Consider the following 18830-nt stretch of genomic DNA (forward strand, 5'->3'; position numbering starts at 1 on the left):
GCAGGCAGCAGGACAGATCCAGGGATAGACAGCAGGGTCAGCCAAGGGTGCTACAAGAGTCCAAAGGGATGAGTCTGGGCTGAGATCCAGCCAGGAAGCCAAGTCAAGAGGGCAGGGTCAACTCAGCCCCCAGCTGGGTGCAGGCTGATCTATGAGTAACTCAGGCGAGGACCAAGGCTGCTAACCCAGGCTTAAATGTGTCTGCTTGGAAGAAACTACACACTCACAACCAGGACTTTTCATAGCTCTTCCTCACTCCAGTCCCATCCAGTGTTAAACAGTCACACAGCAGAAGAGCTGTCTTTGAACACAAGCACTGAATCCAGGATGGTGGGGAAGGGAAAGTAATAAGAGGTTGCAGATCCTTTTGTGCATTTAGCACTCTAAGAAATCCTGACAAAAGGATTCCTCCTTATTCATCAACACAAGTTTTCAGCAGATGTTTACTAGGGAGGGAGTGACTCCAGAATGGCCACTGAAGGTTATATTCTACCACTAGAATCACATCACATTTTCACTAAAAAAATTCACAAAGATAAAACTTGTATCATATCATCCTGCTTTAGTATTACTTTTAATCCACCTGGTTTAGCAGGCTAAGCACTAAATATTGATAGCATTTTAAGTCCTGGAAAGACTGTGTAAGTTTGGATTTGATCTTTGGACCTAGCAGGTTTTGGTTCATGCATCAAGATATCAGCAGGTAGATATAAAACATCACTCAGGTTCCATGATCAGCTATTCACATATATTGAGGTTCTTCCATATTACATATGCTACTGTTCACTCTAGCTGGCAGAATTTGTTCCACTCAACAAAGGAATAGTTCCCTGTAACTTGACACTATTTTATCTTAATGTTAATGAGTTAACTCTTAATGAGTTTTAATCTTCAGCTGCATTTAACACAAAACAGAGATATATAGAGAGATATAAATATATATAGATATATATAGAGGTAGATGCATCACATGTATAAGCATTGGGGAGCAGCAGTAGGAGGCAAGTCACTCCATATTTGTGTCTCTGCCCTACTTTTTGGCTCATTCCCTCCTCTGCTGCAGGACTTTGATGGGCTTGCCCCAGGGTTTTAATATGTTTTTCTCTCTCAGCTGAGCACAAAAAATAGGCATGTGACTTTGGTTAACAGCTGAATACTTCTTTGCCTCATTACAGCAAAATTATTTAATTGACAAAGTACAAAACAGAAATAGTGTTAAGCAGAAGGTTTTTGTTCTCTATGTTAAAGTGGACAAGAAGATTACCAAAGAGAAAAGTTGTTTGTTCTTCCTAAGCAAAGCAGTCCTCTGAGAAAATGTACATCCCTTTATCCTGATTCTCTGTGCTCCTTACGAGAATCCGTACATAGCTAAAGTTTGCCCTCTCTCGGGGCTTTGTTTTACTGAAAACTTTCAGATCCATGCTCTCATGCACTTTCTTCCAGTCTGGCTTTCTTAGGCTTTACACATAGTAGGAACACCTCTTAGACTGGAATTAAAATACATCTGTCAAATGACTTTGTGATGACTGCCTTTTTTCTCTGCAGAGATCAATCAATTTCTATCAAAGGCTACTGGAAATGTTTTACAAACCAAGGCAGGGCTACACAGTCAGATCCCTGGAACAATATACTTTTTTTCTCTCTTGCAGAATTGAAAATTTGCAACAAGGGGCTGGAGAACCATCTGAATTCTTGGAATGGCAGAAGCAGATGCGTGGAAAAGATTTGGAAGAGCAGCTGGCTGAAATAGAGTGTAGGAGGCTTCAAGGAAAACTGAGTTATGAAGAGGCAGTTCTAGCCCATCAGAATGTAACCCAAGAAAATAAGAAGAAAGCTGATCTATTGAGAGAAGAGGTAATGCATATAGGGATGCTCAAATTTTGCTGACTTCCAATTTGTGCAAATTATAGCACAGCTGATACCTTCTATTAGAGGTGTAAAATTCTATGCAGTGTCTTTACTCACTGGAGTCTGTAAACAAAGGAAAAAGAGGGCTGTAACTTCCAGATACAGCAATGCTTATACATGAAAGTACTTTTTGCAAGTTTTTTTTTATTTGACTAACACTTATGAAGTAAATTGAATAAAAGCAGAAGGTCAAAGCATGCTCAGTATGTTCTGTCATTATACAAATCCTTTTTGAACAGATACTGAGATGCTAAGCACCATTTGCATTGAAATCAACAATATATAACTGATTTCTTTATCATGCTAAAATGAGAGTCACAAATACGAAAGTATTTGTTTTCTTAAAATGATATAATTCAATTTACGTCATATTATCTGACACACCTAGATCTCTCTTAGGTGAAAATTCAGACAGACAAACTTCTTTGGATCCATCTATATGGAAAACTGAATTTTTATGCCAAGAAATATTTTCACACTGTTTTCAATCTGGCAAATCACAGTTTCTCAAAATCATTGTAGATCTTTTTGTTATTTTCACAACTCACATTACATTTTCTAAGTGCTTGCTTTTCTTATAAACTAAACAGGTGATCAAGAATCACCAAAAAACTATAGATGTGAAACTTTTCACAACCACCATGACATCCTTTTTCATTTGTTCAGTTTGTTGCTATGCCCTGTAGGCCAGTACCTGTCTCTTGACCATCTCACAAATGTCAGTGTAGTCTCTCAGCAACATAAAAGGGGACCACAAACACACTAAATTTTCATAAAGACCATGCTACAAAGGAAAAATTTATTTAATGAGTTCCTTTTCTGTCTTATAATACCTTTCAATCTCTTTTGGCATTGAGTCTTCATGTTTGTTAAGAACAACTATAACAAGAACTTAAAATGAACTCTAGCGTGTACAACTGAGCATAGTGTGATTGCTCACACTCATTCCAAAATTATTTCAATTGTTATATTCACTTCAACTTCAGAGCATATGTGTTTTATTTGTTAGCAGAAATGTCCCACAATTAATAGATTTGGGGATATGCAAATAAGACTTGCTCTAACCCAACCCATTCCATGTAGATCCCTTTGCTCATCAACAAGCAGGGCATGTCATCAATATGCAGATCTCCAGATGTACTGGGCACCAACTGCCCATTCACCAATATTCAGCTGTCATGCTGACCCACTTCCTTCTTTTAAAACTCTAGTCTTGCATCTAAAACAGGAAGAGCAAGGAATCTAGTCTTAGAAAATCAATTTTCCTGCTTCTTGTTCCTTTCCCCTGACAAAGAAAGGAACATGATATCTAAAAGTGGACTTGACATTACAGAGCTATGACTTGGGTCCCAGAAGATCCTGCTGGTACACAACTAGCAATATTTTAGATTAGTATACTCCTTGCTATCTCACAATCAGATTCTGAAATTACTCTTTCTGTCTGCTTTTGGGAACATGTAGGAGGGAATAATGGAAAATAGCAGTAAAAATGCCATGCAGGCCTTTTGTGTGTAAATAAAACACAGAGAGGGGAGCTTAAATCTGTGTCTCTTTCTCATCCCCAGCCATTGTCCTTTACTACTTTCGTGGATGATGTAATAGTTTAAATCCAATTTTCCTTGCCCTGTTTCAATGATGTGAGGCACTCAGATCACCACTTAGCAGGAGTTGTATTCACCTGTTTGTCTGTGATTTAGAAAGCAGAGCTGATGCACCTGTATGCAGAGAAACGTCTACAGGAACAGAAAGAAATTAAAGAGTTGGTGGAACAGATCATGGAAGGACACAAGAATGTAAAGCAAGCAAAAGAAAAGATCCAGGAATACAAACAACAGATAGGTATATATACTGCCAGAAAAATGAGAGGTGATGCTAAATATCCCCAAATTACTTCATCTTTCTTTTAGTGGGTGAATTACAATTTTTACGGAAAGGAAAATGAAATTGAGGGGAAGATCCAATCTCTATACATTCCCATGATGTATGAATATGAATTCAGGAATCAGCTGGTAATGGGTAGATTAGAAATTCTAAGGTACTGGTCATGGGAATTACTCTTAGTTTAAACAGGAGAAATACACCACTAATGTTCTGCAACCAGTTTCCCTTCCATCTAAAAGTAGCACATGTAAATTACTCTACTTTTTTGTCAAATTTAGATTTCTCTGCTTGTATATCTCCATACTTGTCTTCATAAGTATTGAGGCAGGCAAAGAGTGTTAGTCACTCCAAAATGGACTAGCAGAGCCTTTGCAATTCAGTCATTTCTAGGATATACATAGCTTGGAGGCTATGAATATTTTCTATTTTATAATATCCTTTTTTTAAGTAATGAAACAGTATGTACAAATGAGAGCAGAAATTACAAAGCAGTAATTCAAAGGGTCTGTGTATGTATATAGTAGGTTTACGTGCTGAATAGGAGGATAGATGGAGGAGGTGGGAAGTTCTCATTTGTTTCTTTAATGATTCCTCCCACCAATACCAGACTGTTCCCTCAAGTACCTTTAGATCAGCATTATTATCATTATTCATGAATGCATATGAATTTTCTTCCAGATGGACTACTTGTTAAAATAGGCAAACAGCTAACTGAGGTTAATTCTTTTCTTTCAGTTCAGCAGGTTTGTGAAGAAAATGAAGAACTTCTCCGGCAGGCTTTAGAAGAAAAGGAGGACCAGAATAGGAAAAGATATGAACTAATTCAACAAATACGAGCTATGGAGTCTACATCAGGCATCAGACACAAGTTTGTTGATTTAACAGAGGTAAGCTCAAAAGAAAAAAACTTCATTTTTGCATAAATGTGTACTGTATATGTTTTACACATTCAGAGGGTTTGTGTACTGCAGATATATCACAGTCTGGATGGATGAAGTACAAAGTGACCCCAACATGTCGTATTTTGTCATATTGCATGACAAAAGTCAGATCTGAAACGCAACATTGACAAAGTCTATAAAATGAAAACTTTATCAAGAAGAATACTCTGATGGCAAGTGAAAGTTTTGTCCTCTTGAACCTTCTTTGAATTTTGCCAATAGGATCTGGGTTTCCCAATATCTTCCAAAAAGAGACTGGACAGTGATTACAAGATGTTCTATTTATCTTCACAAATTCAAAGATTTGTCAGTCAGGGTAAGAACTGAATCAACACAAAGTTTGAACTTAGTCATATTGCTGTGGTGATGGCCATGGTAAATATAAAGACTAATTTCCTTTGCTTTCCAAACTGTCAACATTCAGGTATATGAAAGAGATTGTCAAGAGAACCCAAAACCTTCTGAGCAGTTACATTTCTGTGTAAATGACTTGTGTGTGTAAGTCTATAGTTTATCAAACTTCTTGGATTTGCTGTTGATGCACAACAACTCATATGCCCAAGATTGGGCTCTGCAATGCCCAGACTTATGCAGCATCCAGAAATCTCTTATCTTATTTGTTAACTTAATCAGAAGCAAATCAGCAGATTGGACATAAGGAATACATATTTTACAATGAGTGTGATGAACCACTGGCACAGGTTGCCCAGAGAAGTTCTGGATGCCCCATCCCTGGAGTGTTCAAGGCTGGGCTGGATAGGGCTTGAAGCACCCTGGTCAGGAGGATATTCTTGGCCATGGCAGAGCATTTGGACCAGCTGGTCTTTAAGGTCCCTTCCTGACTTAGGTTGCAATATAGGATGTGGCCAGAAATGTGTATTCTATCACCATCTGTTGAAGCTGGGTGGGGTAGTGATTTCCTTATCTCCGTGGCACATGCTGTCTGCAAATGGGCCATCTTTAAGACTAAGTGAGACAATCATCTTTATCTTTTCCACAACCCATTCCTCCCTCCAAGAAAATATCATCTGCTAATAGCCCATTAAGTCCCACTGTATGAGTGATAAAATTACATCATCCCATTAGGAAATGCTCCAGCCAGGAAAAAGAGCCAAGCCTTTCCTACCTAAATAAAAAACTGAAATTTTAGACAGCAAGTTACCATCTTTCCACTGGATCCCAGAGGAAAACCAAACCTTCTCCACATCATCCCTGGACCTTCAGAGGAAAACTACACCCTTTTACAAAACCACTGTTTCAGCTAAATCTCATCTGCCATTGCAAGAAGACTGTAGCCACCATTTAATCAGACTGCTACCAAAACCCTGACTGACAAAGTGTCAGGTTGTATTCTGACTCTGTCAGGGTTGAAATTGTTCTTTGTAATACTGCATTTCTATTTTAATTTTCCTAGTAAACAAGTGTTATTCCTAATTTCAATATCTTTGCCTGAGATTTCAAAATTGCCCTTAATTTCAAAATTATAATAATGATTTAGAAGAAGGGAATTTACATTCTCCATTTCATAAAAAAGCTTCTACCTTTATTGGCAGACACCTATCCTTGAAACCAAGACACTTGCAAATCAAATTGGTCTGTGATTCACTGTTCCATTATTCTGACTATTACAGTAGCACTCTAGTGAATTGGCACAATTTTGGTGACAGCTTGCCCTATTTTTCTTCCTACAAAAGGCTTTTTCAGGCTTAGTGCAATTAAGTATTTGTCCATAAAATTCCCATTCATTCTCCTAATTTTTAAAGCACCAGTTCTTCCCTTAATGGTACTTTAGTTTCTTGAACACCAGCAGTACCTACTGCATGAGTATAGAACTTTTCTTATTTTAGGAACTACTTCACTGGCTTCACTGAGCATTTTTGAAATACAGATACTCAAAACATTCAGCTTTTACCACTCTATGCCTCAAGCAAATTCTCTTTCCTAGATGTGTTTGATGTCTGCTTGTCATGCTCAAACACTACCACTGATATATATAGATATATAGATCTAGATATATATAGATAGATATATAGATACAGATATATAGATATATATACCCTGCTGCAAAACATTTCCCTTTCACTTCCTGTGAATACAACTCAATGGTCATTGACTAGTTGAAACTACAAGCAAAGTATTATGGCACTTGCTATTTGCACATCACTCTAAAGTGAAAGCTGAGAAGGAGATCAGAGAATCAACAAGGCTGGAAGAGACCTTCAAGATCCAGTCCAACTGTCAATCCAGAACAACCATAATACTATTTCATTAACTTATAGTAGAACATCTTTTTCAAAAGTACATATTTTTATGTAAAAATAAAGACTGCATGACACTGAACTCTTTTACCAATTGTCTACTGGTGCTGCTGGTGACCATTGTTTAGGTGATTGGCAGATTTGGAGCATAGAAGCAGAAACCACTGAGACAATATTGCACAACCAGCCTTTTAATGAAAAAGCAGTGATAATCTCTTTTTTCCAAGTCAACTTTTGGAGCTTAAGAAAAAGAAGCTATGAAGACCAAAACTGCTGAAAATCTTTTAGCAGTAGAAAGCCAAGTCTGATTGTTTTCCATATTCTAATTTTTGGTTTTACTGCCCCTGACCATTTGTCCCCCACTCCCCTTACTGTCTTCTTCATCTCTCTTGGATTTCCATTTGTTTCATGGACCAGTGCTTGGAAGAGCCAGAAAATGATCACTGGAGGACAAGCACCTGACTAGACTGCTTGGATGGCATCCCAGACCAGGGAAGAGAGACTGAATTGCAGTCAATTCTTGAAGCCAAAGTGAATGTCTGAATATGTGTCTATGGTGGAGCATCTTTCTCTTTTTCAGTTTCTTTCCCTTCCCCTTAACATTCAGTTTTGGGAAAAGCTCACAAGCAGAAAGGTCATTACAATTCTGTCAACAGCTCATTCACTATTCAATAAAAGGGGGATTTTTTTAACATGCTATGGTACAAGATATGCACCAAAGGTATGTACTAAAACTATGTTAAAATAGACAAGAGATTATTAGTTGGAGTGAAATGGATTAAATTTTGCAAAGAAAGATACACAGGATCTCACTATTTGTGTGTGCTTATGTAAGTTTTCCACACATGCAGGCAAACTGAGATTGTAACAAAGTGAGCATTGCTCTTTACTCCCAAGTAACAAGTGATGGGACAGGGTGAAACAACCTCAAATTGCACCAGGGGAGGTTTATATTGGGCACTAGGAAAAAATTCTTCCCAGAAAAGATTGTCATGCATTGGAACAGACTGTCCAGGCCAGTGGTTGAGTTGCAATCCCTGGGGATGAGAAGTGGCACCTAAGAACATGGTTTAATGGTGGATTTGGAAGAAAGGAAAAGTGCATATATAAAAGCAAGGGCCTAAAACTTGAAGCCTTCACAAAGCTGTTTGGAAATGATTCATTTTTGTTTGCAAACTAAAGTGCAGAAGTCTCTCTTTAGATCTCAAATCTCATTATCATTCACATTGCAAAATGGATATTAAAAAGCCTTCATTAAACATTCAGGTTTGAATGCTTTAAATTTAGGCATTATGATCTGAATTTTCTGGGTACTGTTTAGTCCTAGTAATTTCAGATAGAAACAGTAGATACCATTACAGGTCAAATGCACACTTTGGAAATAGATAAATACAAAAAATGTGTATTTTTAGTGTAAACTCTATGCTGGTTTCACACATAAAAAAAATAGTTTTACACATCTTAAAAATTCTAAAGTCTAATTAAAACTAAAAGTCAATAGAATTTTTTGAGAGCAAATGTACTTATGATTAATCTTCTATATATTTTTCAACACTTTTTCTATAAGTGTTGTATGAAAGATAAGCTCTAGATTTTTAAAACAGCTTTTAAATACCAGTTAGTTTAGAACCATCCCTATATTTCTAGAAATCAGAATGTATTCAGTGTGAATTGGAACACAGTCAAAATATTCTGTTTTTACTCATTTTACTTCCCATGGTATTTACAGTGTTATTTCAACATATATTTCGTGTTCTCTAGACTGGTGGCCATGGTTTGTTTGGTGAAATGTCAATAGTGGAGCTGCGTGAACGCCTCGCCCTACTCAAGGAAGCACAGAAGGCAGCAGAGGAAGAGAAGAGAGACCAGATAATTCATGAAAAACAAGCTAAGGAACAACTTCTTCTAGACAAACTGGACCAGATTTCCCAATTCAGAGCAGAACTTGGACGAGCAGCAGCTTTAAAGTCAGTATAAAACAGCATGTGACATTTAAGACATTGCAACTTTGTTAATATTTTGCCAGCCCTTGAGAAGAACAAGTAGAGAGCAAAATACAGCCCTTTTATAAATCAGTATGACTTTTGTCAAGGATTACACTGGGGCCAGGATTTCCTTTTAATTCCTGAAAATAATTTTCATCAGATTTAACAAATCATTTTCATCATTTATGGTTGAAGACACTCCATAGGCTAATGTTGACAGTATTGCCCCAGGATTCAGAGCCAATAATATATATTTAGAAAGAAGTTTTGCCTTTATTCTGTTCCTTTTCAGCTAATCAGAACTAATTTGATGTTATCAGAATCACTCTAGCTTGCCACTTAAAGTTGTTTCTCATTCTCATCTAAACCAATATTAGGGCCATAGTTTTCTTCCTTGAATTTCATCTGTAATGTGAAAAGAAGTTAAAAATCAAAAGGATGAAGATTTTGTGATAGCAATAATGAGTTTTAAATTAAATACATTATTAAATGAAAAATAAATTCTTTGCTTACAGACTCTCTGATCAAATTCTGATCTGCATTCATTATTAATACTTATTGTTAATTATAATATGTATTAATCATTGTCATAAAGGATCCATAACCATCATAGATGCTTCAGATATGCAGAAGGCAGGTCCCTTTCACACAGGTTTTAAAATCTAAGTTAAATGTATTTACAAAAAAAGCTGAGAAGGAGAAAGCCTGTGTAAAAGTATACAACTTGGCACACCTCTTGATCTTACACCATTTTGACTGCATCTTAAATATTTGCCACTGTTTTCTTTCAAATCACCTTCCATCTTTTCCCTTTTGTGGCTTTGAGAGGCAAGTCCTTATCTTGCCATCTTTATTTTACAAACTGATGTTCAGGTTGACATTCAGAAGGCATATTCTATCAGGCTACAAACTCATGTTTTTAGACATGTCTTAGATTCATGTTTATTGCCAAAGGTGGCTTCTCAGAGTTCAGTTCATGTTATTCATTTATCATCCAGTTCTACATCTCAGTTACAAAAGGCAATATTGATGTATTCCTTTAGTTTTCACTAGTCTCAACTCTAATTTGGTTTGTTGCTGATAGTTAATCTCCAAAGACTGAAGTTTTACCATGTTAGTACTTGAGAAAATGGTTTAATGTATTTAATGAATCAATAACTGCAGCTGCAGTGGATTGACTGCACAGATCAGTGACCTTCTTTTCTATAGCATGTATGAAGAAAAGATTTTCAGACTTGAGAACCTGAAATGGAGTTGGAGCTGGAAATTACTCCTGTTGCTAAACACTCAGTATTGAGAAAGCCTGTGGGAACAACTCAAACTACTGCTTTCCACTACAGATGCAAACTAAGCATTAAGAAAAACATAAAACCTGTTTCACTAGCACCTGCTTAAAGAATCATCTGATCTGCTAGATGTAGAGTCTGTTAATTTTGTATAGGGCTGAGTTCCTTTAAAGTAGACTCTTTGGCTTAATTCAGAACTAAAATTGTTCTGATCCCAAAATAAGTTGTGCTTGAATGAGAAGTTTTGATTCACATTTTGTTCTGTCATTAGAAATGTTTTTTAGAACAGACCAGCATGCCCAAGATAGTAGAATCCAAATTAAATTGTACATTAAATTTCAAGCCTCTGAATCAATCAGGCAATCTGGTCAGATTCTTGATAAGTTATACAGTAACTTTAATGGAGCCCTGTTTGCTTTCTAAATAAAGAAATAAAAATTTCCATTCTAGATGTTAGCAGATATTTTCCTTTCATGGTTCCTAGGCAATTTATGTATGTAACTTGGAAGTAACTCCTATAAAAAAGGCATCATTATAGTATAGCAAAAATGTTGCTCTTTGGGAGTGTATTTAATGCATTTTCATACAGAATCCAAATCTCTGGTGCTGTTTCTGTTAATACAGAAATATGGCATGCCAGCCATGACATTGACAAATGCTAGGATACCTTCAGGGAGTTTTTATTTTTCTCTATAGAAACTATGGGCTTTGTGTATGAAACCTTATTTGCAGATCTTGAATCCTGAAATACCTCTCAAATGTGAGTGATTAATTGTTTGGGTTCTATTCTTGATATGTTCCACAGTAGATGTAAAAACCTAATTTTTATGTTTAAAGAATTGATTCATCATTTTAGGGACAGAATAGTAAATCTTACCAGTGGTCCTCATAGGTTGGCCTTATGTATCAATATAAAATTATGTGTTATATCCTAAATTGCATTATAGTGAAGGCTACTGCTAATCAGCTAAAGTATGGCAGCTAAACTCTGCTAAACAAACCTGCTTTAGTGACAGCTGGAGTTTAATTGGGTCCCTAGCAGGTTCCTTTCAATATCATTCACAAACATACATAAACACAAAGGAAGCACAGTCCTGTATAAATACAGTGCTAGCTGCTGGATATTTTGGTGCCTAGAATGGTCAAGTGGTCATTTTTACTCAACCTCCTAAAAGTATTGAGTCAGTTAATAGTTGTTATACATCTATCTCTTTATACTTTTCATGCAAAACTGAAGTTTGAAAATGTAAATGAAGAGCCAAATATAGATTATAGGAGGAAACCTTCGTGCAAATCTTCAAATTCCCCATTTTTAAAATGTAGTTTTCACATAATTTTTAATTTGTAGTTATCACATAATTTTCTATTGATCTGGAGAGGATTTTTCTGTGTACTAGCCCATTCTGCTTGGTTGTTACCTTACTTCCTTAGGAAATATGTGATATGAGGTGACAGAGATCATAAGAGGTTTTTCTATCCTGAGCCCTCAAAGTTCTCAACTGACAACAGAAGACCAGAATTTTAAATTTCTTTTTTTCATTCCTTCCTCTCTTGGAGTGTCTTTTATGATATGGTGTGGAATCTAAAAATCTATGAGATTGGCAGCTTTTTGGAATAGTGTAGATGACTGGCACAAGACTATATGTAGAAGAGAAATGAATATTACTCTGGAAATAAGCAACTATTTACAATGTTAATACAGAAGCAGATGCTGCTGCTTCCTGATGTTAAACCTCTTGCTATATTTCCTTTACTTGTATTTACAAGAATCTGGATTTGCATATAAGGAAAGGTTTTGTTGCTTATTCTCATTGATCAGATTTTATCATGAAGTATGTACTCAAAACCTTACTGTTACATTCTCCTATATCCTTTGGAATGCAACACCTTGATACAGTACAAATAGAAATAAACCATGTCCTCAATTAGATTAAGTGATAGTACACAATTTTTAGATTTACAATATAGTGTTAAAAATTAATCTCAGTGTAGCAGAGTACAGCACAGTCTTGAAGAGGATAAGGAGATGTTATCCTAATCAGACAGCATGACACACAGCAGAGGGGTTCAGGGAGTGTCTCAGGAAAGCAACTGGAAATGGGAAACCAAGCTTAACTGTGTCCCTTACCTCGAGTTCACAGTCACATTTCAGAATGTAGCACAGGTCATATTTCCCATTCATACAGTTCCTAAGGATTTGGGGACCCCTAGTCTGGAATGGCTGCACTGAAGAAAACTTGCTGTCACAGAAAGTTTCCTATAAGCAGAGATAAAGCTAACAAGGCAGGCAAAAGCCATCTCTCCCAAGATGAAAGAAGTGTTCGGATCCTTGGATTCTCGATACAGACACTTTTTAAAGGCAAATCGGTGGGTTTAGAAGGAACTTCCTTCTTCCCCATCTGCCAGCTTCTTGAGAAGTGTATCTTATTCTGAAAACATTCAAGATATAAGGGAAGAGTTCAGTTGTAAAATTTTTCAAAAGGCAGCTTGTCTGGGAAACAAACGGAGTGGCAGCTCCAGATTCAGCAGCATAGTGCCCCTGTGCACTTTGCTCTAGGTCATTTGGAGTCTTTATTTGGTTTCCAATAAAAGCAATTGTAGCATTGCACAACTGCAACATAAAAACACATTTTATAAAACTATCCTTTGCCAACTGCACCTAGCAAAGCTAACATGGCTATACAATTTTGTGCATTTCTTGGAAGATCTGATATTTGCTTTAGCTCTGAATTTAGCCAGAGAATCACAGCTGCTCATGACATAATATTAACTCCACTATTTGATCTTACTAAGCTAAATTAGAGGTCAATGTTGAATATAATAAAAAGTTGGATATTAAGTGAGTCACTTCACAACATTGTGTAACCTACATGGAGAAGTTGTGAGTAAATTGGGCCAATTGGGTGAAAGTATGTAAAACCAGATAAAATGTAAATTCCAGGGTAAAGAAAAATGGCTACAATATAAGGGGGAGGAAAAGGAAGACAATTCCAATAAATCTTACCAATAAGGTATGCCTTACTTTTATGCTGTACATGCTGCTATCAATTTATGTTCACACAGAGAAACTAACCTTAATTAATACATCACCATCCCATTGAATCTGTATCTGGGCATTGGGATTACATAGAAAAAAAAAAAATTTATTTGCCAAGGAATACAGCAATCAAGATGAATACTAATGTTCATATAAGGCAAACTCCATAGTTCACACAAGCAAAGAGCTACAGTATTATGCCAGGTTTTGCACGGTTTTTTTTTCTAAATAATGTAATGTCAGGCTTGAAATACTTCATATATTGTCATCATGGCATCCTGGGGGAAAAAATATTCTATGTGTTTAGTAATGCTGTTCTGTAAACAACAAGAGGCAAATTGTGAGTACCACAATTTGAGTATAACTCTTTTGAGTATAACTGGTTCTCAGAAGCAAGAGCAAATTCATTATTACCAAGGTAATATGTGCTCAGATAGACTTATTCTGTCCATGGACTTATTCTGTCTGATGATATTATTTTACCTTCTCATTTCTTTTTGACTTTTCAGGCAAGAAGAAAAGAAAAAGTCCCAGTCTGGTGAAAAGCCCATGAAAGATGAACGCATTTTAAACCTGCAGAAGAAGATTGAAGAAAAAACAATAGAGCGTAAAAAACAAGCAGGACTCTTGAAGATTATCCCCCAGAAAACCAGAATCGTGTCAAGCAAGGTCTGGTTATTACATAAGGAGAAAAGCTCCACAACAGACCTGCTGTTCACAGACCTTTGCTCAACTGCCAGCACTGGCAAGGGGGCAGAGGCAGATGGTGCCATTCATGGCTGGCAATAGCAACACTCTGCCTCCTGCCTAGGCACAATTTCTCCAGCCATGGCCTTGACCTCACCTTCTTTTCACAAGTTCTGCTACCACAGAGCAGGGCTCATCCATTCAACACCTGCCTTCCCACTCTTACTACCACACATTCATCCCATCAAGGCAGCATCTTGCCCCATCCCCAACTCTTGTCTTTCCCAGCTTCCTATCACACACATCCCATCACACCATACTGGGATGCTCACCTCTCTCCCATGCAAGGCAAGTTACAGTTTATCATTCCCATGGTTTTGTGGAGAGTTGCAGCAGTGTTTAAGTCATCTTAAACTGGGCAATCCACTCTGCTTACTTTTCTGTTTGTTCAAACACGCCAAGTTTGATGCTAAAAAGTTTCCCAATCATGTTAGCAAACAGACCATGTTGTCAGCCAGCAGGATTATCAAATAGAAGTTCAGTGTGCTCTCTAAAGAGGACTACTGTATCATCTGCAGTCTGATCATCTCTGTGTCTTTCCTGCAGGATTCTTTTCAATGGAACCATTGGAAAGAACTGGAGGAGAGTCGGGAAAGACAGTTCAGGATCCTTCAGCATGGCTTCATGGACAGAGAAGCAGTTCAGAAAAGGGAGCTCATTGTGGCAGCAAGAAGTGGAGCCCAAGCCTGTGTACTGCGCTCTGATCTCAAATAAAATACATTTAGAACAAATCCAGGCCTGCTGGAAATATCCTAGTGTACCTATTTACTACAAGGTTGAGTTTTATTCTTTATTTCACCTTTATAGTATGATTAGAAAAATATGGGTCTTATAGGCACAACGGAATAAAAATGTTGTGGAGGGGTGTAATATAATTTAATTTTTTATGTTGTTTTATAATGATATAAGGATTAATTATATAATGACTTTTTTCTGCTAGAATTAAAATCTTTAAGAAACTGAAACTTTATCATCAGAGCTCCTACAGCATAATGGCAAATACCTGTGTAAGAATATTGAGACCTGTATTTCTGGTTCTGTATACTATGCCATGGCTTGCTACACTCATTTTTCCAAAAGAATAAAAAATGAGGGCAAACCCCAATGAATATTTGTTTACATTATGCACCTTTTCAGAAGGCATGGTCAGCCCAAGATCCTAATATGTCTTCTTATATGACAGTAACTATGTAAGAGGATTGCCAGTTTCAACACTGTTTTAGAGGATGAGTGAAAAACTGTTTAGAAAGTTTAGATGATGTAAAAGCCTCCAGAAGCCAGAGCCCAGATTCAGTGACCCAGGCAGACTGTCCCTCTATTTGCAGACATAAATTTCTTCAGACTTTAAACAGTAAAAGAAGAACATAACATTGATCTCTTTAGGGAGCTGCTTCCAGAAAAAGCAAAAATTGTTACTCACCTAGAAGATAATTTGCCCTCTGACAATTTCTATACTGTGTAAAACAGACTTTAAATCACAAAACTTATCCAGGCACAAAGCCAAGGGGGATATAAATCAGAATTAAAATCTGCCCAGCAGTAAGACTATGTAATGTATTTCTATTTTAACTCAATGCCAGTTACTAAGTGTTTAATTATGGCTATTCCATTGCAAATATTTAAATGGAAGGAGACTCTCACTGACATTAGAGTCAGCAGCTGCTTCTAATGCTCTCACAACATTGCATTTCTCACTTTTTATTGAAGGAGGTCTAACAGAATTCTTTTATTGCCATCTAGCTGTGAAGATCACTTCCACAACCTGCAAGTTAATAAAATGAGATGTATTTTTCACTCCAAGTAAATGCTCTATTAGTCCACAAAAGCAATGCAGGTAGGGCTCATGCTCCATAGCAAGAGTTAAGGAACACAGGAGAGTGAAAAGAAGGAATCATAAAAGTAGAACTAGATAGAAAAGAGGACTAAAACTGATTATACCATGTCTATACAGTATTATATATCTTTAAAAGATAAACCCTTGGTGGGAGGGAGTTTGTCTTTTGTAGTTGTTCAGCATTATTTTGCACTGTATTCCAGAGCAACAAAGCTAATTGGTGACTCTTAACACCTTGATTTTCCAGTAGCCAGCAATTAACAGCTGATACTCATAGTCTAGGTGTTGGGGGTTGAGTGTTTTTCTGTTACTGTGTCAATTGTAAGAATTTTTCCCGTTATCATGCCAATGGAGCTGGCCGGGTTACACCCAGGGTCTCTGATGGGTCCAGACAAAGGGGGTGGGTGGGGACGGCCCCGGAGTGGCCTCTGAGGCTTCCGGGAGGGCACTCGCGTTTCCGGCGAGCCGGGAGAAGGACGCCTGGGATCGTTCAGCCACGCGGCCGAGCACAGCAGAGCCAGACCCTCTGCGATCACCTGCCCTGCATCTGCCCCGTTCCAGCCTCCTGCCTCTGCGGACACAGCTGATCACCCGGACACACACGGTGAGCGAGGAGCCGCCGCTCCAGCCCGTTCCCGCCCGGGACCGGCGTGGCCGCCGCTGCCCCTCCCCCTTCCCTCCTGCCTTCGTTCCCGTCTGCCCTCTGGCAAATCCGGGCTCTGGACTAAGCACAGAGACAGCGTGCTTGCATCTAAAGGGACTGACACCGAGTTATCTATTTCGTTCTGTTAGCAATTTTAACTGTTATTGTTTTCTGTTTGTATAGTTAGATATATTAGTAAAAGAGCTGTTATTCCCACCCCCCCTTATTTCTGCCTCAGAGTCCTTGATTCAAACAATCGTAATACTTGGGGGAGGGGAGTGGAACCAAAGTCTCTATTCCAAAGGGAAACTTCTGCCCTTACTGGCAGACGCCTGTCCTTTCAAACCAGGACACTAGGATATTGCATGTCTGAACAGTTCTCAAACTTTTTCATAAGAATTTAGAAAAGGAAAAAAACCCCATCATTAAGCAGATCTTGAAGTCATGGAAATTTCAAAACCCCATCACACTGCTGGCTTTTTCCCCTGTGATTTTGGACCAAGTTTTCAAAATTCTTATTGAATTGCAATCAAGCTGATTCAGAATTATTTCCATCTCTATATTTTCTTTGTTCTCAAGTGAAAGGACTAAGGTACAGAGGAATCTCAATACTCCAGCTGTGGAATTTTTGCCTTCAGAGTCAGAAGTAAGCCCTATTGCTACTTTGGGATCTGATGCATAATGTCATCTTCAGAATCAACATTTTGAGGAATGTAGAAGAATGTGTTTTGAAGAAAATACCAATATATTCCTATATTGGTATTATTGTATCAATATAGCTTATCATTTTTTCAGTGATGGCAGGTCTTGCAACAGAATACACAGAGTAACATAAAAAATACCACCTTGCTCCTGACAAATGGGTATAACTTGATGCTGGACATAGCAGATCCTATCCAGAGCCACTCTGCCCCTGGCTTTTAGAGACATTCCCTCCTATTCCTGTGTGGTACATGGAAACCTGAGGTGAGCAATGCAGTCATCAAAGGCCTGGTGGGACCTGTTAGCCTTGTGTTACAAAAGCAGCTGCAATGCCCCTGGAGCCAGGTGAGCTGTGAAGCCACACAGATCCCTGAGACTTGCTGCCTCAGCTGGTGCCTGTGGCAGGGACCATCCACCACCTGGTGCAGCCACACACAGATAATTGAGGGAGCAATGCCTCTACACTTGCTTCACAGAAACACAGGTGGATGAATAATTCATGATTCATTCATTCACACATTTGTTACACCATTTGCAGCCAAGAAGAGAAGCCTGAGTGAACAAGGCTGACTCTGAAATTATCAAAACAGAGTAATAAAATCAGAGGTTGCACTTGTCTGATCACAGTGACGGACACATGAGGAAGCATTTATAGTGCTGGAAGGTCCACATTCCAGGGATCTCTCATTTCAGCACAAACAGCCAGACCACAGAAGCTTTCACATGCCACTACAGTGTAAGGAGGTGTAACGAAGCCCAGATTACCTGAGGAAGACCAAGGGGTTTTGCCAGGTGACAGGCACTGGACACAGAGTGCTCCCCACTCAGGTAACACAGCCACTGCTGGTGGCATTCAGCTGCCTCTTCCACATCAGCCTCAGGAACGAGGGAAAGCTCATGCTCAGTGACTGCCATGCCAGGTAATCCAAACTGCCCTAGAGAACACAGGTGTTTTATTATTTAAATGAAATTAAAGACACAGAGATGGTTGTGTTGGGATGGCAAGGAAAAAAATACTTAGTACTAATCTCCAGCACTCATCACCCAGAGGAGGAGAAGACAAGTCACTAGGGGAAGCTACCAGTTCATCTACAAACAGCCCAATTGCCAGCACAGGGCAGTAAAAATCCAGAGAAGGATGGGCTGCCTATTGCACTAAAGTAAAAATGTTGAGGGAAACCATTTTTGATAGTGAGGGGAGGGCCTTGAAACATCTCTGCAAGTGTTTATGAGTTAGACATTGGAACTGGAGCATTATTCCATGGGTAAGAGGTAACAATCTCCCACAATGTTGGCTCAATCTTTTGGAAACACACTGAGAAAAATAATTTCTTCAGAAATTCACCAGAAAGGGTGATTAGATACTGAAATGGACTGCCCAGGGAGGTGATGGAGTCACATCCCTGGGGGTGTTTAAGGAAGGACTGGACATGGCCATGGTCTTGTCCTTAGCACCAATACAGTGTTAAGAAGCAGGCATTACTCTATTACAGTGCTGAATGCAAAGGGGGTAACTTGGCCTAATGCACGACTGGCTGAAGGTGATATATGTGTTTATTAGCCAGGGATCACAGAACCACAGAATATGCTGAATTGGAAGGAATGCAC

At 38.3% G+C, this 18830-nt stretch overlaps 1 protein-coding gene across 2 annotated transcripts in view; it reads left to right on the plus strand.

The window, feature by feature from the left end:
- Positions 1 to 15024, plus strand: part of CFAP99 (cilia and flagella associated protein 99) — a 52654-nt gene extending 37630 nt beyond the window's left edge. The window contains exons 11-16 of one of the 2 annotated variants that reach the window (XM_079307417.1): positions 1650 to 1854; positions 3606 to 3747; positions 4525 to 4676; positions 8750 to 8955; positions 13806 to 13965; positions 14590 to 15024. In XM_079307417.1, the coding sequence (XP_079163543.1) occupies positions 1650 to 1854; positions 3606 to 3747; positions 4525 to 4676; positions 8750 to 8955; positions 13806 to 13965; positions 14590 to 14757 (1033 nt within the window). In that variant the 3' untranslated portion in view covers positions 14758 to 15024. The remainder of the gene's footprint in view (positions 1 to 1649; positions 1855 to 3605; positions 3748 to 4524; positions 4677 to 8749; positions 8956 to 13805; positions 13966 to 14589) is intronic. The other variant, XM_079307418.1, reaches the window with a different exon arrangement.
- Positions 15025 to 18830: the final 3806 nt, after the last annotated feature.

This window comes from Erithacus rubecula, assembly GCF_903797595.1.
Source record: "Erithacus rubecula genome assembly, chromosome: 5".
Lineage (NCBI taxonomy): Eukaryota > Metazoa > Chordata > Aves > Passeriformes > Muscicapidae > Erithacus > Erithacus rubecula.